A 24,467-nucleotide genomic window follows, 5' to 3' on the forward strand; every position below is an offset into this window, starting at 1 on the left:
AAGTGTTGTTTTACGACATAAAATAAGTCAGTAAATACTTTTAAAAAAGGCTGTTGCTAACAAGTGTCTAAATGAGACGACTGAACATCATCATGCCCTTCATTAAACACTTTTAGCTTAGCGGTGGCTACGTGAAGTCATGTGACCGTGCTGTAGTTCCTTTATAGCCTAACATTAGCCACCTTTAGCTTAGCGGTGGTGACGTGAAGTCATGTGACCGTGCTGTAGTTCCTTTATAGCCCAACATTAGCCACCTTTAGCTTAGCGGTGGTGACGTGAAGTCATGTGACCGTGCTGTAGTTCCTTTATAGCCCAACATTAGCCACCTTTAGCTTAACGGTGGTGACGTGAAGTCATGTGACCGTGCTGTAGTTCCTTTATAGCCCAACATTAGCCACATTTAGCTTAGCGGTGGCTACGTGAAGTCATGTGACCGTGCTGTAGTTCCTTTATAGCCTAACATTAGCCACCTTTAGCTTAGCGGTGGTGACGTGAAGTCATGTGACCGTGCTGTAGTTCCTTTATAGCCCAACATTAGCCACCTTTAGCTTAGCGGTGGTCACGTGAAGTCATGTGAACGTGCTATAGTTCCTTTATAGCCTAACATTAGCCGCCTTTAGCTTAGCGGTGGTGACGTGAAGTCATGTGACCGTGCTGTAGTTCCTTTATAGCCCAACATTAGCCACCTTTAGCTTAGCGGTGGTCACGTGAAGTCATGTGAACGTGCTGTAGTTCCTTTATAGCCTAACATTAGCCGCCTTTAGCTTAGCGGTGGTGACGTGAAGTCATGTGACCGTGCTTTAGTTCCTTTATAGCCCAACATTAGCCGCCTTTAGCTTAGCGGTGGCTGCGTGAAGTCATGTGACCGTGCTGTAGTTCCTTTACAGCCCAACATTAGCCGCCTTTAGCTTAGCGGTGGCTGCGTGAAGTCATGTGACCGTGCTGTAGTCAGGGTTCGTGGAAATCCTTGAAAATGCTTGAAATTTTACGAGGTGTTTTCAAGGTTTGAAAAGTGCTTGAATTTGGGATAAAGTGCTTGAAATTGTAAATGCTTTACTTCATTTTTAGATTAAAAGAAAATAAAGAGGTCGGAGCGCGCTTAATTGCTTCGCTTTTACATAAAACAGCTCCGCTCCGGCCTTCCTGCGCTATGCGCGTGACCTGCAAGTGTTTTTGTTACGTGTGACCTGGGCATTCTGGTGAGAGTGATAGATGACTGTGTGCCAGGAGGGTCAAGCCCACGAGTAGCCTCCTACCCTAAAAAAATAATTTCGGTTGTTCACGATGCGAGAGTCTGCGCTGACAAGCCACATGAAAGGTACGCTGTAGTAGAGCATTTTGGATTAGGCTAACGTTGCATGTTACGTTTGTTTAAGCTAGCGTTAGCAAGCTGAATAGCGAACACGATAATAATAATTATAATTGCAGGGGACAATCATTTCAGAGGAGCGTACCTATGTTAATATATGCGTTATAATCACCATCCTGTGGTGGATGAAGCACTCACTGGTGTAATTCAACCCAGTCTCACGGCATTTCGTGTTATAGTCACAAAATATAATCTATTGATTCGACACAGAACGATTTTGAAAGCAATGTATTTCTACTGGTAGTATGTTTTGTGCCTAAACCAAATGTGACTTGCTCTATCACTCACATTGACCCAAAGACACATTTTCGTTTCTATTACTGGTCTGGGGGAAGCTCGCGAGTGCGTTTGTGTGTATTGTGTTTGTGTACCGGGGAAACGCTCACAAGAAACACTGGCTGTTGTTATGCTTCTAGCATTTACATGTAGAAAACCTAAAGCTTTACGAGAGCAGAAGTCAGGGAAACTCAGATCATTGTGACAAAGATTGACATCAGGACACAGGTCAGAACTAGGGCTACCAGGGCCGTTTCTTCCTATAGGCGGACTATGCGGGGGCATATTTTTTTTGTATTCATCCGAAAAACAAAAAAAGTGTAATTCATACACACAAAGATGAACACAATTAGTAGAAGCGGGAGGGCTGAAGCATAGCTTGTGGAAAGTAGCCCTCCCGTGCATCATCCTAACCCCCAGTTTCCACCGGGTCCGTCTGCGCCGCACTGCGCCGTGTTATGTTATTAGGCATAATCAGTGCTGTTTTAAGCTGTACTATGTCAACACATTTTAATATATTGAGTTTTTTTAGATATAGGAGTTGTGTGTTCATATTTACCAACACCACAGACTTGTCGTAATACTTTATTTTGGGATTTTATTATTTTTTGTAGATTTGTTGAGTACGTGTTTCCCCATATTTCGGAGCAGTAGTAAAGGTAAGGGAGAAATAGACTGTTATAAAGAGTATTTTTCTTCAAGAATGTTCTTAGTATGATACAAAATACCTATTTTATGTCATTTGTTTTGGCCACATTAAGGGATAATTTATTAACTGCAAACCAGTTACATAGTATTTCTAATTCTGCATTCACAATTTTATTTTTTGTATGTGAAATTAGCCTGTTTTCCTATTAAAGTGTAACAGATTGATGCATCTCCACAGATCATCTTAAAGGCTTCGGAATCCCCCCCCCCATTGTAGTTAAAAAACTGTAAAAACTAGGGCCCCCAAACAGCATCTTGCATAGGGCCCCCAAAAAGCTAGAAACGGCCCTGATGGCTACATACATTAGAAGGTCCAGGATGAACATGCACATTGCCCGATATCATCAGTAGTAATACAATCAGAGCACGGCCAAGAGCTAGCAGTGAGTCACAATGCCTAGTTTGTTTTGTGCGCACATTGACACTGGAATGTAGCGTATAATCATCTTGTGTAGAGACCTCATAATCACACATGATAGTAGTGGCGGTTCGCATTTGTTATGTGCAGGAGGGGGTAGGGAGGCGGCGAATAACGCAAGGAAAAAGCAGTACAGTTTGGGATTAGCCATTGTTAGTCCAGTGAAGGTACTGTAGGAAGCAGCACTCACCCAGAGGTCAACAGTCCTTGGTTGTCCAAGTCCTTGGTTGTTTATAGCATAAAGAACATCTGATTTAATGTGAGGTAGGGAACTAATCATTTGAGTATAAGTATGTTTATATAAATATGTAATTTACAACAGCTGTAAGATGCTTGAAAAGCTTGAAAATGCACCTCGAAAATGCTTGAAAAGTGCTTGAATTTGACTTTGGAAAAGGTGTAAGAACCCTGTAGTTCCTTTATAGCCCACATAGCTTTTAACTTCAGAAATCTGTGTGTCAGCCCTTGTGCTGCTCACACTTATTACTTCACGTCATCCCTGCACCGCTCTGTAAACTATTAAATAATGTATCTTCAGATAAAGTCATGACTCTAACCCGCCTCTTCCTCTTCCTCTCCCCCTGCAGCAGATCTCCCAGCTCCTCTCTCTCCTCCGGCAGGGTCAGCTGCAGCCTCGGACCAACTTCAGAGGAAACAAATACTCTCACCGCAACGGCAGGTCAGTCCCCTCACCCTCCTCTTGCTCATGATGATCTTTACTCAATATAAAACCTTCACCCCCTTCCTGTAATGTGGTGAGTCCGCCCTCACTCTGTCTCATGTGGTCTGAGGGTTTCAGAATGAAAACATTAAGAGAGACGCTGGGTTTGCGGGTTTTCACCACGCTTCAAGATGTTGTTTCCTCGCAGATTTGACGCCAGAAATTCCCGCTTTCTTACAATCTTCTCCAGTCAGTTCCTGAACAAGGGTCACTTAACACAACCACGGTCTCTTCCACTTGACTTCACACAGGCTGAAACCCTCAAAACGATCTTGATGTGGATTCTTCCCTCCTCTCTTCCATCACTCTCTTCCTCTGCCAGCTGCAGGTTTCTCTGATCTCTGCTGCGCTCGCTGATCAAAACCCTCTGATAGCAGGACACGCATTAAAGGGGAATGCCACCTATTTTAAAGACTCACAGATGTTTATTTCCTGAACCAGGACAGGTTGTTTTTGAAGAATCAGGAATGTAGATCGAGAGGCAAAGTCCCTTCCCTCCCAGTGTCTGAAATGGGACCTGATTTTAGGGTAAATATCAAGAAAGATGAAGAAAGAGTGACAACAAGTATGGAACTATCAAATAATCCGGAGACGATCAGTTTTTCATTTATTGTGTATGTGTGACTTGTAATGTTGTTGTATTTGTCACCTGCCTTAAAGTCACGATACACAGTAATTAAAAAACAAGGATCATTGGATCTTTTCTTATTGATCACCTAGCAATTTAGCTAACTGCAGCATTTTCACATCAAGTATTCTACACTGATGTTCAGTAAGTTGCACTTAAACAAAAAAATAAAGACAGACAGACTGAGCATCAAATTCAAAGTATTGCAGATATGACATTTTATATTGTACAGATATTAATAAATCTATGAATTGGTATGTGCCATCCAGGGACGTGCACAGGTACGGGCTAATGTTGCCCTTTTGAACTTTTTGGCTGACCTGCCCCTCTGGAGAGAGCGAAAGTCTTTTTTTTCTGTTGTGGCCGAGACATGATAAGCCCACAATTAGTATTGTAGAGTCTTGCTGTGATAAAACACACCTTGTCAGCGCTGCCATCTGAGCGTCACGTGACTTTGTTTACAATCTGACAGCTGGAAAGCAAAGGGAAGGCCTCCGAGTCCGGTCCGGCCTATGGTGAACATGTGTCTGCCTGGCTTTGGTGGCCAATCCTCGGGTCAATCTGTCCCCGGAAATGTCCCCGTTTTTAAATATGCTTGAATTGATTTTGAGTTTTCTCATGGCAGTTAGAGTATAAGGGACAAACCAGGGGACTTTACTTCCTCTTGACACCGTCGGTTATTTACACCTAAATATACTTGTTATTGTGCTTCTGTCTTTCTGTGTCTTTTCATCTGCTCTGTAAACTCCCTCACCGCTCTCTCTCTTCTCTTGATCGCCCTCTCACAGGAGAACCCTTCACTGTCCCGCTTCATCGTAGGATTTCTGCCATGTCTCTACTTTAGTTTGACCATCTCTGCTATTAAGTTATGGAATACTACATAAATAAGTAATTAGATACCTTACCGTTACTGTGCTCATAAAGAATGATAAGAATAATGCGTATTGAATTGGTTTAATCAATTAGTGAGTTTATTTAAGGCACAGCCGTTACAATGGTCAAACTACATTAAAACAGAATTGTCCGCATTTTGTCTTTAATAGATCCTAACATTAGATATGTTAATGAGATATGGACCGCAAAACAAACAATTTCCCTGGTTTTCTTTTTTTATAAAAACTTCTTACGTTTTCGGGGGGTGGGGGGGAGGCCCTTTCTCTAGTTTAGAGCAATAGACCCTCCAAATGTCTGTGCACGCCCCTGGTGCCATCTATATTGAGCAGTGCTGATTCCCATTTGAATTGTGCCAATAATTACACATTTGATCATTTAAAATATATTTTTTAAAGTTCCTAAAAGTGTGTTGTTGTCCCATCTAGTTTTGTATCTTACAATATATGACCAACTCTAGCTGCAGAGTTACTTAGCTCTGTTCCACATATTAATGTAACACCATCTTACATGATGTGTTTTACAATCTAAGACAAACTGTATCTCTTTAATCACAAAATCATCTGAAATCTTATATTGATGAACATCGTACAACATACATGTCTCTCCCGTAAGCTAAGGAAGCAAGGAAGCAAGTAAGTAAGAAAGCAAGCAAGTAAGTAAGTAAGTAAAGTAAGCAAATAAATAAGTTAGTAAGTAAGTTAGTAAGTAAGTAAGTAAGTAAGGAAGGAAGAAATAAATTAAGCAAGCAAGTAAGTAAGTAAGTAAGTAAGCAAATAAGTAAGGAAGGAAGTAAGCAAGTAAGTTTGGAAGTAATTAAGTAAGTAAGCAAACTAGTAAGTAAGTCAATAAGTAAGCAATTAAGTAAGTAAGTAAGTAAGTAGGCAAGGAAACAAGTAAGTAAGTATATGTTTGTAAGTAAGCAAGGGGACAAGTAAGTAAGCAAGTTAGAACGAAAGTAAGGAAGGAAGAAATAAATTAAGCAAGCAAGTAAGTAAGTAAGTAAGTAAGTAAGCAAATAAGTAAGGAAGGAAGTAAGCAAGTACGTTTGGAAGTAATTAAGTAAGTAAGCAAAGTAGTAAGTAAGTCAATAAGTAAGCAATTAAGTAAGTAAGTAAGTAGGCAAGGAAACAAGTAAGTAAGTATATGTTTGTAAGTAAGCAAGGAGACAAGTAAGTAAGCAAGTTAGAACGAAAGTAAGTTAGAAAGCAAGCAGGCAAGTAAGTAAGTTAGCTATAGCTATAAGTAAGCTATATTTTTCCTCAATGTGGTCCACTCTGTTGCCGTGGTGACAGATTGATGGACGTCTTCCTCAGAGTCTCTGACCCACTAACCAGCTGCCACTGAAATAACAGCAACAGACCAACAGGACGCAAAGTCAAAAACCCAATGTCACAGGAAGAGTGTCTCATAACCCCCGCGTGAGTGTGTGTGTGTGTGTGTGTGTGTGTGTGTGTGTGTGAGGCAGGTTGCAGCAGCTATCTGTGAGTGATTCAGAGTGTCTGACGGGAAGCAGCTACCTCAGCGTTATGATGCCGATGAGATTAGATCTGACATCACCTTGATATAAACAGGGCTCTGTTTCACTTTAACACACACCGTGTTGGTCCGTAGACGAGTGGCCTCAGATCAGCACACACTCCTACACGTCATGGGATCATCTGCGCAGCATGAATCATTTGTGTAGGCCAGGGGTTCTCAAAGTGTTGATGAGTGAGGGCCAATGTAGGTACCCAATGTTGGATTGAGGGCCGCCCAAGAAAAAACGGAACACAAAATAATTCCAAAACAAATCCTTTCTTTATTGTACTAACCAATTACCGCAACTCGCGAGATGCCTAGTTGCCATGCAACCAGTAGTCTAGCAAACTTTCCACAAGCTGTCATTCATAATTTAGGAATGACAACCCAGGGGGCGCAGTTTTACCATTCTTAAATTCCATTCTAATTCTTACTAGATGCAACCATGGAGGATTAAAATATAACGCATGCATTTCAGCGTGTCACGTTAACTATCGCGGGCCGCCAGAAACATTTCCGAGGGCCGCCATTGGCCCGCGGGCCGCACTTTGAGAACCCCTGGTGTAGGCATTGTGGAAGCCCTGACATCAGATCAGATAAAGCTCAAGTTGTTTCAGAAGTCCATCCTTAAGAGTTTCATTTAATCAACTTAATATGTTATTAATGATAAAACACCACTGTATATTAATGGTATTACAATGGACACATGTCGACTTACTTTAACTAAAACATATTAGTATTTTATTTAATATTTTACTCTAACTTTTTATGTTTCTATAAAAATCTTTATTTTATTACTACACATTTTACCTGGACTATTGACGTTTAAATACATATTTGTTACTGTTTAATTGATCGTATTATTCTTATATTTATATAAATATCACATTTTATTTGATCTTTTAATATAAATATTTGTATTCAATTTATTTGTTGTTCTAGAGTACGAAGAAAACAACAACAACAACAACAACAAAACTCAATTTTCTTGGACTTTTTAAAAATGGTTGAAACACTGCAGGGTCCTCCACGTTGTTCTTTAGCACATCCCTGACACAATGAAGAACCACCTTTAACTAAAGACGACCACGAAATCTTGATTAGCGCTTCATGAAAGCAGACCTCCAAAATATAATGTGTGTTTCTATATCGTGATTTCAATCGGCTTGGTCATCGTTAGGGTTCCACCAAGTTCGATGGAAATGAAATGGGTCGTTGTTCTGTTTTGCTGCTGATGAACCAACACACCAAACAGACAACAACCTCCTCCTCTGAGATAATAATCACCTCACAGTCGGATGAGATTTCAATCCGGGAATAAGACCAGAGGCCTATACTACGAAGCTGGTTCAACCTAACCTGGATATGTTTGAGTTAGCCGGTTGGCCTAATCCAAAACATACGCGCTCTCGCTAAACGGTCCTACGACGCGGGTTATCAAGTGGATCGCTCAAGCCAGCCGTGTCCTATCTAGGTAGGTGCGCGTTCACATGAAAGGGGTGGTATCTGGAGCATTCGACCAATCACAGACATGGAGAAGCGCACTGACAGCGCAGCGTCATACTTCCTGAATGAAAAGTGAACTTTAATACTAGTCAAAAATGAAGAAGTTAAACTTTAAACATCCATGACTTAAACACTTGATCAGGATCAAAGCCTCAGAGCTGCAGCTGCAAGGTGAATACAGCTGGAACAGAACACGTGTTTGAATGCGTACATTAACAGGTTTATGATATCACTGCCCCGTCCAAGACACGATCTGACTTCAATTACATTTGTCTCGAGTGTTTCGTCAACTTATGTGTTGCTTAAAATAATACTTCTGCATACAGTATGTGACGCTGTGAGTGCTGCACGGCCAGATACGGCTCAGCTGACTCAGATCAGGAGATATGTGATACATTATGAAGTGATATGCCGCGGACTGTACTTAATGTACTCTGATCCGGTTACTTATGTTGTGGCCGATATTTAAGTAAGCTTTCTTAACGCTAATGTTATAATAGTCAGATTGCTCTGAAGATGGAGGTGATATTCTATTCATGTTCACGTTCACACAGTCGGTGATTTTTGCCGGCCGTCTTTCCTGCGACGGCAGCTTTTCTGTATTTCCTTTCTCCTGTAATATGACTTGATCGCTTTAAACTCCGCACACTGAGCTCTGATTGGTCAGCAGGCGGTGCTTTCACTGAGTTGAGCTCTTAGCCTGCAACCTAACCTAGCCGCTAAGCATAAGTTACCATGGAGATCTAGCCTGCTAAAAAGAGAACCAGCGTCATAGGACCGGAAACCCGGAGTTTTCCCTGAAGTTAGCCGCTAAGAGAAAATCCTGCTTCGTAGTATACTCCCCAGGTGTTTGTTTCGGAGTGACTTACTCATCTGTGAGCTCGTCTTTATCTGACTGCCACTTCCTGTCTGAGCCTGCCTCCAGCTGAACACTCTGATACTACAGATCTACAGGTGTGTGTGTGTGTGTGTGTGTGTGTGTGTGTGTGTGTGTGTGTGTGTGTGTGTGGTTGGTTATCAATGGATTTGTCGTCTGAAGCCTCAGGAATGTTATCTCCGTCTTATCTCTCGAGCAAACCTCTGTTTCTGATCTCAGGATTTACACCGGAGTCATGTCTGCTTTTTGATTCAGATTCAAGTTCTGTGTTTTTCTGGGAAGAAACATTATATGTGTCAAAAAGGATTGTGGGAAATCAAATGGCCATGAAGTTTCTTTTCATCAAAACCGTTGGATAGATGGTTTTCTCAAACTGTACATATCTTAAACACAACCCACAGGTCTAAGGAAAGAGGCTTTTTATAAGTTAGGGAAACCCATAACTTATTCTTAAACTTGTGATTTTGGGATATAATATATCAAGAAACCTGACACTTGACTCTTTTGGTCTTATTTCATCGTCGTCAGTTACTCGATAAGTGGCTGAAAATGTCAAACAAAAACATTTACAGCAACTTTATTGACAACCTTTTTAGAAGTGTTACTTATCTCTTTGGTGTCAGTATGTCGGGGTGTGTGGTCTTGTGCCTGATAGTCGTGTGTGTGCGTGTTTTCGTGCAGATATGGAGGTCAGGACTGTTCTGATTGGCAGAGCACCAAAGACAGCGGACACGGTGAGAGCGAGGCTGGAGACGTCGACTGGGAACCGGGAAGAGACTCTCCTATAGACCCCCAGCTGGAGGAGGGCCTCAACCACCTGCTCAACAACGCAGGTAAACACACACACACACACACACACACACACACACACACACACACACACACACACACTTTGATGCACTGCTCAAACATGACGATGGCTAGCACTCTGTCCTCGTCACTTCAATTTCCACTAAAGCTTCAATTTTTAGAGACAATTTTCGATTGCATTGATCTTTGAACGTTACACAAAGTTACACTTAGTAACATGCAGATAATCTTAGAGGATTGTACGGGAAAGAAAATCACCTAAATATATACAGAGTTACAGAAGATAACGTACGAAGTAACATACGGGGAGTAATGGAGAAATATAGATTAATAATAATGTTTCTTATCTCTGTCTGACATCAAAGATAAGTAAGAATCCCTGACTGACGGTTGAGACAAACACTCCTCGTACTAAGTCTATTTTCTGACTCTGTAAACTGAGCCGTGTCACGGAGTTTATCCTCCCAGTGGAACGCTTTGATTCTTCAGGACAAAAGCAGCTGATCTTTGACCCCTGCAGAAAACACACACTGGTCACTTTTCAATGGACTCACACTGACACATGTAGAAAACAGGAAGACAGCTGGAAATAACAGGTTTTACTTCCACATCCACATCCACCCACCCACTCATCTGCTGTTGTTCTTTCGCTCATCATGTTGATACTGCTGATAAACGTGGACTGGTTTGTTTAAAGCCAATAGGATGAGGTTACAGTGGTTTGTGTAAGAAATTATGTGGCAGACAGTCATTGATAAAAAAGGACATCGGGATTCGGGATCCTGATCGCCCTGAAGGGTTTTTTTCCCGCTTACAATCTTAAGCAAAAAAAAAGTCTAGCAAAAAGTACGTTCCACTTAATTTCCTAATCTCCACATACATACAAATAAATATCAAAAAAGTAGTCCCCTGTGTTTTCTGATGGACGAAAACTATTTTTTGTTATCCACAGCCAACGTTAAATAGACCAGACTTCTAGTATAGTCCATTCATCCTCCTTAGCAACGGTCTGTTCACCTTAGCAACGGTCTGTTAGCGGAAATTAACAGACCTCGGAATGTCCAAATTGACCAATCAGAATCCAGTATTCGACCAAGCCGTGTAATAATGAAAGCTATCTTAGTGGTTGATTGCACTTATTGTAATTCACTTTGGATAAAAGTGTCAACTGAATGTAATCGATTGTAAAATAAACGAGTCATTCATTATTATTTTTCTTCCGGGGCCTTCTTCTGGAGCCTTGCCTTTATTTGGTGCCATTTAAAGTCATGGTTCGAGGTGCCAGTCACTCCAGCATCAATAGTAGTGATGTATACTGGTCAAAGATAAAGGTCATGGTCTTAAAAATACATTCTAAAAGTGTCACTAAGAAGTTAAAGCTGCCAAACATCAGACAGACGTAATGCTCATTGTTTAGCTGGAATTCCACCGTGTGTGTGTGTGTGTGTGTGTGTGTGTGTGTGTGTGTGTGTGTGTGTGTGTGTGTGTGTGTGTGTGTGTGTGTCTGAGTGAGTGTCAAACAGTTTCTTCCTGCTATTGTAGAGTTCTGAGCCCGGGGGCGAGTGGAGGGGTTTACCGGCTGATGATAGAGCGAACTGCACTTTATGGCAGGAGAGAGAGAGAGACACACATATAGTGTGTGTGTGTGTGTGTGTGTGTGTGTGTGTGTGTGCATGGGAGGGTATGTGTGTTATGTGTGTGATGCTTGACTCACCTCCACGCTGCAGGCTGTGCTATCAGTGTAACTCACACCAGAGACCTTTGACAGTGTGTGTGTGTGTGTGTGTGTGTGTGTGTGTGTGTGTGTGTGTGTGTGTGTGTGTGTGTGTTTGATGAAGCCGTCAAAGCGTTACACATTCCTCTCTATTACATGTGTGTCCTGTAACTACTTTTTGAAGGACTGCTGTGATGAATCACACCAACATAAACCGGTCTCTTTGTCTGAAGATGATATTACAGGTGTGTGTGTGTGTGTGTGTGTGTGTGTGTGTGTGTGTGTGTGTGTGTGTGTGTGTGTGTGTGTGTTTCTCAGATGTGAGAAATCGGGTCATTCCTATCATGGCTATTGTTACGTTTAGGATGGTGTGTGTGTGTGTGTGTGTGTGTGTGTATGTACCTGTAGGTAGATTTGGTTTACAGTTAAAGAGGACTATCACCAGCACTGTCCTAGTACTCTATCAGTAGATGTGTTTCTCTTAGCAGAGCATTTGAGGCACTTGAGCCCTCAACATAGCAGCTTTAAGTACAGAAGTACACACATCTAATAGCGTTGCCTCTAAAGCCGCATCATAACGTTGACATTCAAATTCTAAACCAACATTTGAAGGCTGTGCAGCTTCTTGTTTTGCACGTGTATATGTTGAGTTTGAAGCCCTATCAATAGGACGATAGTGTTTTAAGAGTTAGATACCAGTGGAGGCGATGGACGAGTCTGACGTGTGTGATCAGAGACGCTTCAATTAAAACAAATTCAAATAACCAAAATTAAGCACATTTGTTGAATTAAGATATCAGTTCCACATTTACAACATGTCTTGATCCGACCACATCTGCTTCAATCGACCTTTTTTTACGTTAAAAATTCATTTTAACTGATGTCAACATTTCTTGAGATATATTGATTAAAGCTGATTTAATGAAAGCAATTGATCAATCAATACTCGAATGGGATTGTTTACAATAAGAGGAAGTCTTCTCCTTCCACGTTCTGTATTTATGTTTGTAATAAAGTAGAACTGGATGATTTTTCGTGCAAATCGAAGTAACATTTAAGGCTAAAATCTCTGGATAAATTAGATAAAGGCAAGTTTATTTATATAGCACCTTTCAGCACCAGGCAATTCAAGGTAGCACAGCACGTATAACTGTATATGACAGGACACTGCCATCTGATATCTGTCTTTCAGCGATGCACACTGTGATGTATGCACCACAGATTGAATGATTTACAGGTTAAACAGTTCAGTGTTTCATCTCTGAGGATCTGAAACTGGATGCGTTTGTAACCGAGAGAGAATTTCATGTTTGGTAAAAATCCTGCACGGACAAAAGGAGGAAAGAGGAGGAGGATTAACTCTGAGGGCGGTCTATGCCACCGGGGGTGTGTGTGTGTGTGTGTGTGTGTGTGTGTGTGTGTGTGTGTGTGTGTGTGTGTGTGTGTGTGTGTGTGTGTGTGTGTGTGTGTGAGTGAGTTAATTCCCCTCATCTGGTTGTGGTTAGATGAAGGGGTCCGCAGCGGGCTGATCAATCGCAGCTGAGTTTAACGTTTACTCTCCGCTTCATTCATCTGATGGAATGAATCACTGCTTACTTACATGTACCGTACTGTTCGGACTATAAAGCGCACCGTCATATAAGCCGCAGCAGCTAAATTGTCCTTCTGTCTTGCTCTCGTTCTGTCTCTCGGTTCCACTTTTACTTTGGCGCGCTACCTGTCTCACTCTTTTCCGGCCTCCAGCTTTTCCTGCTGGAGCCCGCCCCTTAAAGGTGGCGGGCGCGGACCGGTCCTAGAGCCCGTAGTGTTAAAGGTGGTTAATTGTACCTGTAAAATCCATAGATTTAGGAGGTTCCCTAGTGGCCGTTAGCTGTACACAAAAAATCGGGAAAAAGTCGCGGCTTATAGTCCGAAAAGTACGGTACTTTCAACATCAAGTAAAAATGTGCATTGATGTCGAGAATTATCTAAATATTTTGAGTATTTACTAAAACTGGGGATCAGTGTGTTATTGTTTGAGTGATTCAGGATCTTACCACCTTGTTATCACAAATGTATTACAAGACTAAGATGAATACTCGATGCTGATTGGTCGATTTGGACAATTCTGCATTATGGGCTTTTTTAATAGCAGACCGTTGCTAAGGATAACATACTGTTGCTAAGGATAGCATGGGCACTCTTTAGCAAGGTGTGGTTGCTTTGAAAACAAATACAAAAAGTTACTTAAATAACCACTGGGCCAATAATAATCTATTTATAGCATTTTAAACACATTTGAAGTAGCTAATAAATGAAATATCATATAACTACTATCTATGTTTGATTAGAATGCACTCATTACAATATTTAGAAAATGTATCTGAGGTGAGCAATCAAAAATATTGTTAATGTCGCCAACACTATAGAGGAAAAGGTATTTAATATAATATGTAAGGTGCAAATACAAGAGGAAAGTGAATTGATAAACCCAACGACCTTTTTAATGACTGCAGAAAGGCTCAGTCTGTCTCCATGCGTGCAGACAGAGCTTGTTAAGTACTAAACATTGTTTGTTATGCGTTTCATAATAATAAGAAAAGTATAAAGTGTTGTTGATGTGTGCTGGCGTCTGAGCGTCTGTTCGTGAAGCTGTTGTCTCGACTTACGTCAATAACCGTCCTCTTGAGCGTCTGCCAGCGACGTGCTGACAGACCTTCATTGTTTCAGATCAAATTAGATCAGATGAATCTTAAAAATAGCTCTTACGGGGATGTTGTTGTGCGAGCAGATAACAGGACACCACCACAGGACGTAAGCAGGAAGTGATGAGGATCAAAGACACTAAACTGCTTCCTTTCACTTGTTCCCAGCATGTGTTACGGAAAATAAAGAAATGAAATGAGACGTATACTCTTCGGTTTGTGCGACAGACACATCGATGTTTACTCCTCTGACAGACACGGCAATAGAGGTATTCTGTGGCGCTAAGGACGTGATGTTTAGCCGAATTCTTTCACAGCGAAGGACTCTGTGGAGGGCAGGATGATCCTGTTGACAGCAGCAGATAAAACACTTTGTCGCTTCCTTTCCTTCTTCCCTTCCTGCCTCCTTCTCCTCCAGCAGTGAGAGAGAAACAAGGCGAGGCAGCTTCAGTATAATCACACAGACACGGTTATAACTCCATATTCTAATCAGTCAAAAGTAACATTTACTGAAGTACTGGACTAGTTTTGATACCAGTTGTTTGCTATCTTGTACTTTCACTAGGGGACACATGTTGATGTAGAAGAGACATGAAGAAGAGGGGACACATGTTGATGTAGAAGAGACATGGAGAAGAGGGGACACATGTTGATGTGGAAGAGACATGAAGAAGAGGGGACACATGTTGATGTAGAAGAGACATGAAGAAGAGGGGACACATGTTGATGTAGAAGAGACATGAAGAAGAGGGGACACATGTTGATGTAGAAGAGACATGAAGAAGAGGGGACACATGTTGATGTAGAAGAGACATGGAAGAAGAGGGGACACATGTTGATGGAGAAGAGACATGGAGAAGAGGGGACACATGTTGATGTAGGAAGAGACATGAAGAAGAGGGGACACATGTTGATGTAGAAGAGACATGAAGACGAGGGGACACATGTTGATGTAGAAGAGACATGAAGAAGAGGGGACACATGTTGATGTAGAAGAGACATGGAAGAAGAGGGGACACATGTTGATGTAGAAGAGACATGGAGAAGAGGGGACACATGTTGATGTAGAAGAGACATGAAGAAGAGGGGACACATGTTGATGTAGAAGAGACATGAAGAAGAGGGGACACATGTTGATGTAGAAGAGACATGAAGAAGAGGGGACACATGTTGATGTAGAAGAGACATGAAGAAGAGGGGACACATGTTGAGGTAGAAGAGACATGAAGAAGAGGGGACACATGTTGATGTAGAAGAGACACGAAGAAGAGGGGACACATGTTGAGGTAGAAGAGACATAAAGAAGAGCGGACACATGTTGATGTAGAAGAGACACGAAGAAGAGGGGACACATGTTGATGTAGAAGAGACATGAAGAAGAGGGGACACATGTTGAGGTAGAAGAGACATGAAGAAGAGGGGACACATGTTGATGTAGAAGAGACATGGAGAAGAGGGGACACATGTTGATGTAGAAGAGACGTGAAGAAGAGGGGACACATGTTGATGTAGAAGAGACGTGAAGAAGAGGGGACACATGTTGATGTAGAAGAGACATGAAGAAGAGCGGACACATGTTGATGTAGAAGAGACATGAAGAAGAGGGGACACATGTTGATGTAGAAGAGACATGGAGAAGAGGGGACACATGTTGATGTGGAAGAGACATGAAGAAGAGGGGACACATGTTGATGTAGAAGAGACATGAAGAAGAGGGGACACATGTTGATGTAGAAGAGACATGAAGAAGAGGGGACACATGTTGATGTAGAAGAGACATGAAGAAGAGGGGACACATGTTGATGTAGAAGAGACATGAAGAAGAGGGGACACATGTTGATGTAGAAGAGACATGGAGAAGAGGGGACACATGTTGATGTAGAAGAGACATGAAGAAGAGGGGACACATGTTGATGTAGAAGAGACATGAAGAAGAGGGGACACATGTTGATGTAGAAGAGACATGAAGAAGAGGGGACACATGTTGATGTAGAAGAGACGTGGAGAAGATGGGGACACATGTTGATGTAGAAGAGACATGGAGAAGAGGGGACACATGTTGATGTAGAAGAGACATGAAGAAGAGGGGACACATGTTGATGTAGAAGAGACATGAAGAAGAGGGGACACATGTTGATGTAGAAGAGACATGAAGAAGAGGGGACACATGTTGATGTAGAAGAGACATGAAGAAGAGGGGACACATGTTGAGGTAGAAGAGACATGAAGAAGAGGGGACACATGTTGATGTAGAAGAGACACTGAAGAAGAGGGGACACATGTTGAGGTAGAAGAGACATGAAGAAGAGGGGACACATGTTGATGTAGAAGAGACATGAAGAAGAGGGGACACATGTTGATGTAGAAGAGACATGAAGAAGAGGGGACACATGTTGAGGTAGAAGAGACATGAAGAAGAGGGGACACATGTTGATGTAGAAGAGACGTGGAGAAGAGGGGACACATGTTGATGTAGAAGAGACATGAAGAAGAGGGGACACATGTTGATGTAGAAGAGACAGTGAAGAAGAGGGGACACATGTTGATGTAGAAGAGACATAAGAAGAGGGGACACATGTTGATGTAGAAGAGACATGAAGAAGAGGGGACACATGTTGATGTAGAAGAGACGTGGAGAAGAGGGGACACATGTTGATGTAGAAGAGACATGAAGAAGAGCGGACACATGTTGATGTAGAAGAGACAGTGGAGAAGAGGGGACACATGTTGATGTAGAAGAGACATGAAGAAGAGGGGACACATGTTGATGTAGAAGAGACATGAAGAAGAGGGGACACATGTTGATGTAGAAGAGACATGAAGAAGAGGGGACACATGTTGATGTAGAAGAGACATGAAGAAGAGCGGGACACATGTTGATGTAGAAGAGACATGGAGAAGAGGGGACACATGTTGATGTAGAAGAGACATGAAGAAGAGGGGACACATGTTGATGTAGAAGAGACATGAAGAAGAGGGGACACATGTTGATGTAGAAGAGACATGAAGAAGAGGGGACACATGTTGATGTAGAAGAGACAGTGAAGAAGAGGGGACACATGTTGATGTAGAGGAGACATGGAGAAGAGGGGACACATGTTGATGTAGAAGAGACATGAAGAAGAGGGGACACATGTTGATGTAGAAGAGACATGAAGAAGAGGGGACACATGTTGATGTAGAAGAGACATGAAGAAGAGGGGACACATGTTGATGTAGAAGAGACATGAAGAAGAGGGGACACATGTTGATGTAGAAGAGACATGAAGAAGAGGGGACACATGTTGATGTAGAAGAGACATGAAGAAGAGGGGACACATGTTGATGTAGAAGAGACATGAGAAGAGGGGACACATGTTGATGTAGAAGAGACATGAAGAAGAGGGGACACATGTTGATGTAGAAGAGACATGAAGAAGAGGGGACACATGTTGATGTAGAAGAGACATGAAGAAGAGGGGACACATGTTGATGTAGAAGAGACATGAAGAAGAGGGGACACATGTTGATGTAGAAGAGACATGAAGAAGAGGGGACACATGTTGATGTAGAAGAGACATGAGAAGAGGGGACACATGTTGATGTAGAAGAGACATGAAGAAGAGGGGACACATGTTGATGTAGAAGAGACATGGAGAAGAGGGGACACATGTTGATGTAGAAGAGACATGGAGAAGAGGGGACACATGTTGATGTAGAAGAGACATGAAGAAGAGGGGACACATGTTGATGTAGAAGAGACATGAAGAAGAGGGGACACATGTTGATGTAGAAGAGACATGAAGAAGAGGGGACACATGTTGATGTAGAAGAGACATGAAGAAGAGGGGACACATGTTGATGTAGAAGAGACATGAAGAAGAGGGGACACATGTTGATGTAGAAGAGACATGAGAAGAGGGGACACATGTTGATGTAGAAGAGACATGAAGAAGAGGGGACACATGTTGATGTAGAAGAGACATGAAGAAGAGGGGACACATGTTGATGTAGAAGAGACATGAAGAAGAGGGGACACATGTTGATGTAGAAGAGACATGAAGAAGAGGGGACACATGTTGATGTAGAAGAGACATGAAGAAGAGGGGACACATGTTGATGTAGAAGAGACATGAAGAAGAGGGGACACATGTTGATGTAGAAGAGACATGAAGAAGAGGGGACACATGTTGATGTAGAAGGAGACATGAAGAAGAGGGGGACACATGTTGATGTAGAAGAGACATGAAGAAGAGGGGACACATGTTGATGTAGAAGAGACATGAAGAAGAGGGGACACATGTTGATGTAGAAGAGACATGAGAAGAGGGGACACATGTTGATGTAGAAGAGACATGAAGAAGAGGGGACACATGTTGATGTAGAAGAGACATGGAAGAAGAGGGGACACATGTTGATGTAGAAGAGACATGAAGAAGAGGGGACACATGTTGATGTAGAAGAGACATGAAGAAGAGGGGACACATGTTGATGTAGAAGAGACATGAAGAAGAGGGGACACATGTTGATGTAGAAGAGACATGAAGAAGAGGGGACACATGTTGATGTAGAAGAGACATGAAGAAGAGGGGACACATGTTGATGTAGAAGAGACATGAAGAAGAGGGGACACATGTGGATGTAGAAGAGACATGAAGAAGAGGGGACACATGTTGATGTAGAAGAGACATGAAGAAGAGGGGACACATGTTGATGTAGAAGAGACATGAGAAGAGGGGACACATGTTGATGTAGAAGAGACATGAAGAAGAGGGGACACATGTTGATGTAGAAGAGACATGAAGAAGAGGGGACACATGTTGATGTAGAAGAGACATGAAGAAGAGGGGACACATGTTGATGTAGAAGAGACATGAAGAAGAGGGGACACATGTTGATGTAGAAGAGACATGAAGAAGAGGGGACACATGTTGATGTAGAAGAGACATGAAGAAGAGGGGACACATGTTGATGTAGAAGAGACATGAAGAAGAGGGGACACATGTTGATGTAGAAGAGACATGGAAGAAGAGGGGACACATGTTGATGTAGAAGAGACATGAAGAAGAGGGGACACATGTTGATGTAGAAGAGACATGAAGAAGAGGGGACACATGTTGATGTAGAAGAGACATGAAGAAGAGGGGACACATGTTGATGTAGAAGAGACATGAAGAAGAGGGGACACATGTTGATGTAGAAGAGACATGGAGAAGAGGGGACACATGTTGATGTAGAAGAGACATGAAGAAGAGGGGACACATGTTGATGTAGAAGAGACATGAAGAAGAGGGGACACATGTTGATGTAGAAGAGACATGAAGAAGAGGGGACACATGTTGATGTAGAAGAGACATGAAGAAGAGGGGACACATGTTGATGTAGAAGGAGACATGAAGAAGAGGGGACACATGTTGATGTAGAAGAGACATGAAGAAGAGGGGACACATGTTGATGTAGAAGAGACATGAAGAAGAGGGGACACATGTTGATGTAGAAGAGACATGAAGAAGAGGGGACACATGTTGATGTAGAAGAGACATGGAGAAGAGGGGACACATGTTGATGTAGAAGAGACAGGAGAAGAGGGGACACATGTTGATGTAGAAGAGACATGAAGAAGAGGGGACACATGTTGATGTAGAAGAGACATGAAGAAGAGGGGACACATGTTGATGTAGAAGAGACATGAAGAAGAGGGGACACATGTTGATGTAGAAGAGACATGAAGAAGAGGGGACACATGTTGATGTAGAAGAGACATGAGGAAATGGATTTTGCATAATCGGTGACCTGTAAAATGAATCTTTCTCTTTCTGCAGACGACGTGTTCTCGGAGGTCAGTGACCCGTCCTGGATGGCCCGCCTCTCTCTCCCGCTCAGCAGTGATTACCACGACAACGTCTTTGACCCCACCGGGCCACCGTCCCCTGAGAGTGAGCTTCCCCCCCGGGACACCCTGGACTCCTCCTCCTTCTCCACATTCGGTAAAAACATGACCTTAAAAACAATAACTCTGAAATCTAGAGTCAATGTTAGATTTGATTTAATTTTTTTGTGATCAAAGTCGGATTCCTATTGAACTGTAGACCCACCGAAATCACACATAAGGTCACTGTAATGCATGTAGATCAGTGCTTCTCAAAGTGTGGTCCGCGGACCACTGGTGGTCCGTGAGCGCCCCCTAGTGGTCCGTGAGTATATTGGTACAATTTCACATTTTAAATAAATTAATAAATTAAAGTTTTACGCACTCTCGCGGGAATATCTCCGCAATGGAGCGAGCTTAAGTTTCACTCTCGATTGTATGATATAGCCCAACGCAACACCTTCGTCACACATGTTGCCACTTGTTTGTACCATTTTCGGCGATTTGTAATCTGTTCTAGAAAAACAATGTGATTTTGGATATTTGTGGAGTTAGGTGGTCCGCGAGTGTTTTTTTATTGGTTAAGTGGTCCTTGGTATGAAAAAGTTTGAGAAACACTGATGTAGATTAATATAAATGCCCAGACATACAGTATAGATAGACATGTATAGGCCTACATACAGTTTAAACAACATACTGTGCAACGCCATACAATTAGATTTGAATTGGGAAGGTATCATAACATCACATACACTTAATTGATCACAAATGGACATTTTTGAAGCTGAAATCTGTGATTCTTTCATCATTTTAAAGATATGTTTTCCCCTCCTCTTCTCCGTCCTTTAGGTAAGACTCCAGAGAAGAGGGTCCTCTGGGGGGGGCGCTGCTCTCTGAGGTCAGCACCCTGTTTGAGATGCTGATGACCCAGAAAGCAGACTCTCACCCCGGTCCTCGACCCGACGTGCTGTACCGTCTCTCCGCTGCGTACCGACGCTCGCTGGGCCTCGATGCTAACGCTACCAATGCTAACAACGCCCCAAAGCACTCTGGGAACTCTGAGAAGAGGCCCGGCCACGCTGCACCGCCCGGACTTTACCAATAACAGTAACGTCCGTTCACTGAACACTGGAAAGACTCTGGGTAGGAGGAGGATTTTAGAGGTATTATGTGATGACATATGATTTGAATGACTGTATATAAATCCACGATGAATCATTTTTTGTAGAATCACAACTTCAGGATGTGTCACGTTCAACACTTCTGAAGCAAAACTAAAATGAACCAGAGTCTGAGGTTGCCTGTGTCTGAAATACATAAAACATTCAAATGAATACCATAAAATGCCAGCTGTAACTGAAGGCTTTGTTAAAAATGTAGGTCTTCAACGCGCTCTTAAAAGTTTGGACACTGTCTGCCGCTCTGATTAAAACAGGAAGTTGGTTCCAGAGAAAAGGAGTTTGGACTCCTGATCTTAAATATGATTTGAATGACTGTAAATAAATCCACGATGAATCATTTTTTGTAGAATCACAACTTAAATGTAAAGGATGTGCCACGTTCAACACTTCTGTAGCAAAACTGAAATTGCCTTTGTTGCTAGCGCTATTATACAGAGATAAAAAATGCATTGAAAAGTCTAAAATTAACAACAAATCAAATCACCAACTTAATGCAAACGTATTAATATGAAAACTAAATTCACTTGGTAAGATTCACAGGTTATACAACTTTTAAGAACTCATGAGTAGTCGTCGTCGTCGTCGTAGTAGTGTAGTAGTCGTCGTAGTAGTAGTAGTAGTCGTCGTCGTCGTCGTCGTCGTTGTCGTCGTCGTCGTAGTAGTCGTAGTAGTAGTAGTAGTAGTCGTAGTAGTCGTAGTAGTAGTAGTCGTAGTAGTAGTCGTAGTAGTAGTAGTAGTCGTCGTAGTAGTCGTCGTAGTAGTCGTCGTCGTCGTAGTAGTAGTCGTAGTAGTAGTAGTAGTAGTCGTAGTAGTCGTAGTAGTAGTAGTCGTAGTAGTAGTCGTAGTAGTAGTAGTCGTAGTAGTAGTAGTAGTCGTCGTTGTCGTTGTCGTAGTCGTCGTAGTAGTCGTAGTAGTAGTAGTCGTCGTCGTCGTCATCGTAGTAGTAGTCGTCGTAGCAGTCGTAGTAGTAGTAGTAGTATGTATAACCTTTATTTAGCCAGGGAAATCAATTAAGAACACATGACCTGCCAGGAGGCAAACGGCTTCCTGTGGGGGGGCCCCTGGGAGGAAGAAAATAAAAAGACAGACTCCGAACACTACAGAACCCAGGAGACAACACAATGACCCAGAGCAGAGATGGCAGGCATAGCAGTTAAACATATAACATATCTAAAATAATACTCAATCAGTCATTACAATAATATAGAACATTCATTCAATCATTCATGAAGGAGATGCATTCAGAGTGAAAGTAAAGCTTTACCATCAATGATCAGGATGCATCCGGACTTCATTCAGCTTTAAATAAGACTAAATGGCAGGATAGACTAAAAGAGAAAGGCTATAGTGAAGGAAACAGGAAGTGAACGCAGGAACTTAAATCATATTAGAAATGAGCAAAAAGGGTAAATGTGAAAGTTAACGAAAAGGTATACTTGTAAACTTGTGCCCAAATACTTACTTAAATGTCTTTGGATCTCCATCTTCAGACCCAAGTATAACAGTACTTTTAACCGTCAATACATCAGGAATCAATCAGCTTTAAATGGCAGGAATCAAGTGAGATGGAAAGTGAACAAAGATAGACTAAAACAGAAAGTGGGAATGACAAGTTCAAGGCGATGGGAGACAGGAAGTGAATGCGGGAACTTCAATCACATTAGAAATTAACCATAAGGGTAAAAAAGGCGTCTGGTTATCTTGCACCTTTGATCCTCTCAGGACGTTATAAACCCTTTGTGTTTGGTCCGTCAGAAAGTGAGCCGTGGACCAGGAGGAAGCGTGGTCTTTAAAACGCTGAGATATTTTGCGTAGGATCACCATCTTCAGATCAATGTATTAGGGAAGATACATAGTCACGAAATGTAATCTATCGATCCGTGTTCACCAACACGATTTCCCCATTTTTTCCGTGTCACACAGAACGGTTTTAAAAGCAATGTAAATAATAACAAATTAGAAGGAAAAACAGATTGAAAAAATACAGATTTCAGTATCCTGAGGCTCTGAGCCATTTATTTTCCTCGCGGACGGCAACAAAAGTCCGAAATTATACGATTTAAAATAAAACAATAACCGTGGCTTGATATTGAGTAAGAACATGTTTGTATGAACCCCACAGCTTCCGGTTTTCCACGACCCGACCGGAGAAACGCAGGCACGAAACATACTCCCAATAGAAATATATTGCTTTTAAAATCGTTCTGTGTGACACGAAAAAAAGGGGAAAATCGTGTCGGTGAACACGAACCAATAGATTAAATGTATTTCGTGACTATACCACGAAATGCCGTGAGACTGGGTTGGAAGATATGTTGAAGATGTTTGAATCGTGCTAGAGTACTTGCAACCTCCCAATGTGTTGATCCTTTCAGTTTTAAATGTCAGAAATTAAGGTTGATAGAAGACTGTACTAAAAAGAAAGTAAACATGTCAGAAATGACTCCGAAGGACAAGCAAGGCGATGGAAGGGAAGTCAGGAACTTCAATCGCTTTAGAAATGAACCATAATAGTTAAAAAAGGCGCCTGGTCTTCTTTCTCCCTCGATCCTCTCCGGACGTTTTAAACTGGGCTACTCTTTTGTTTTTGGCCGTCAGAAAGCGAGCCGTGGACCAGGAGGAAACGTGGCATCTTTTGTTGTTTTCCTCCGATATTTTGCTCAGGATCACAATCTTCAGATCAACATGTTCGAGAAGATATGTTGAAGAGGTCTTTGTTTAAATCGTGCTCCAGCACTTGTTGATCCCATCAGCCTAAAGTGACAGGACTTAAGGTTGATAGATGGTAAAGAAAGACTGTTCACTAAAAAGAAAGTAAACGACGATGGTAAAACAGGAAGTGAAGGCAGGAACTTCAATCGCGTAAGGAATCAGCAATAAGGGCGAATCTGAAAGTCTACAAAGGCGTCTGGTTTTCTCGTACCCTCGATCCTCTCAGGACGTCGTAAACTTGGCTTCTCTTTTGTCTTGTGGCCGTCAGAAAGCGAGCCGGCGACCAGGAGGAAATGTGGCATTGTCTTCTTGTTTTTCCTCAAGACTAAACAAAAAAGCAGCTGAATGCAGGAGGAAGAAGTGTGTGTTGAACCAGCTCTGAAAGTAAACCAACCTCTCTGGGATAACTTATCGGTTCAACCGTCTTCTTTGACGTGGCTTTTATTGTTGTTTTTTTACTGTATTTGGTAAACCAGATGAACAGCACTTTGTACATAGTCTTTTTATATCAAGAAAGCTTTTGTGAAACATTGTTAGTTTTGTTTTTCAATAAAGTCTGTATCATGTGTAAACTGAATCCCAAAGATATCGTCATGTTTTCAG

The 24,467-nt window shown here is 42.0% G+C and overlaps 1 protein-coding gene across 1 annotated transcript in view; it reads left to right on the forward strand.

Moving 5' to 3' along the window:
- The window catches only part of pcdh12 (protocadherin 12), a 32,874-nt gene extending 8,433 nt beyond the window's left edge, over positions 1–24,441 (forward strand). Inside the window, exons 2-5 of the mRNA XM_034077133.2 lie at positions 3,359–3,450; positions 9,597–9,748; positions 19,925–20,089; positions 20,821–24,441. Coding sequence (XP_033933024.1) covers positions 3,359–3,450; positions 9,597–9,748; positions 19,925–20,089; positions 20,821–20,894 — 483 coding nt within the window. The 3' untranslated portion in view covers positions 20,895–24,441. The remainder of the gene's footprint in view (positions 1–3,358; positions 3,451–9,596; positions 9,749–19,924; positions 20,090–20,820) is intronic.
- Positions 24,442–24,467: the final 26 nt, after the last annotated feature.

This window comes from Pseudochaenichthys georgianus, unplaced genomic scaffold (assembly GCF_902827115.2).
Source record: "Pseudochaenichthys georgianus unplaced genomic scaffold, fPseGeo1.2 scaffold_1325_arrow_ctg1, whole genome shotgun sequence".
NCBI lineage: Eukaryota > Metazoa > Chordata > Actinopteri > Perciformes > Channichthyidae > Pseudochaenichthys > Pseudochaenichthys georgianus.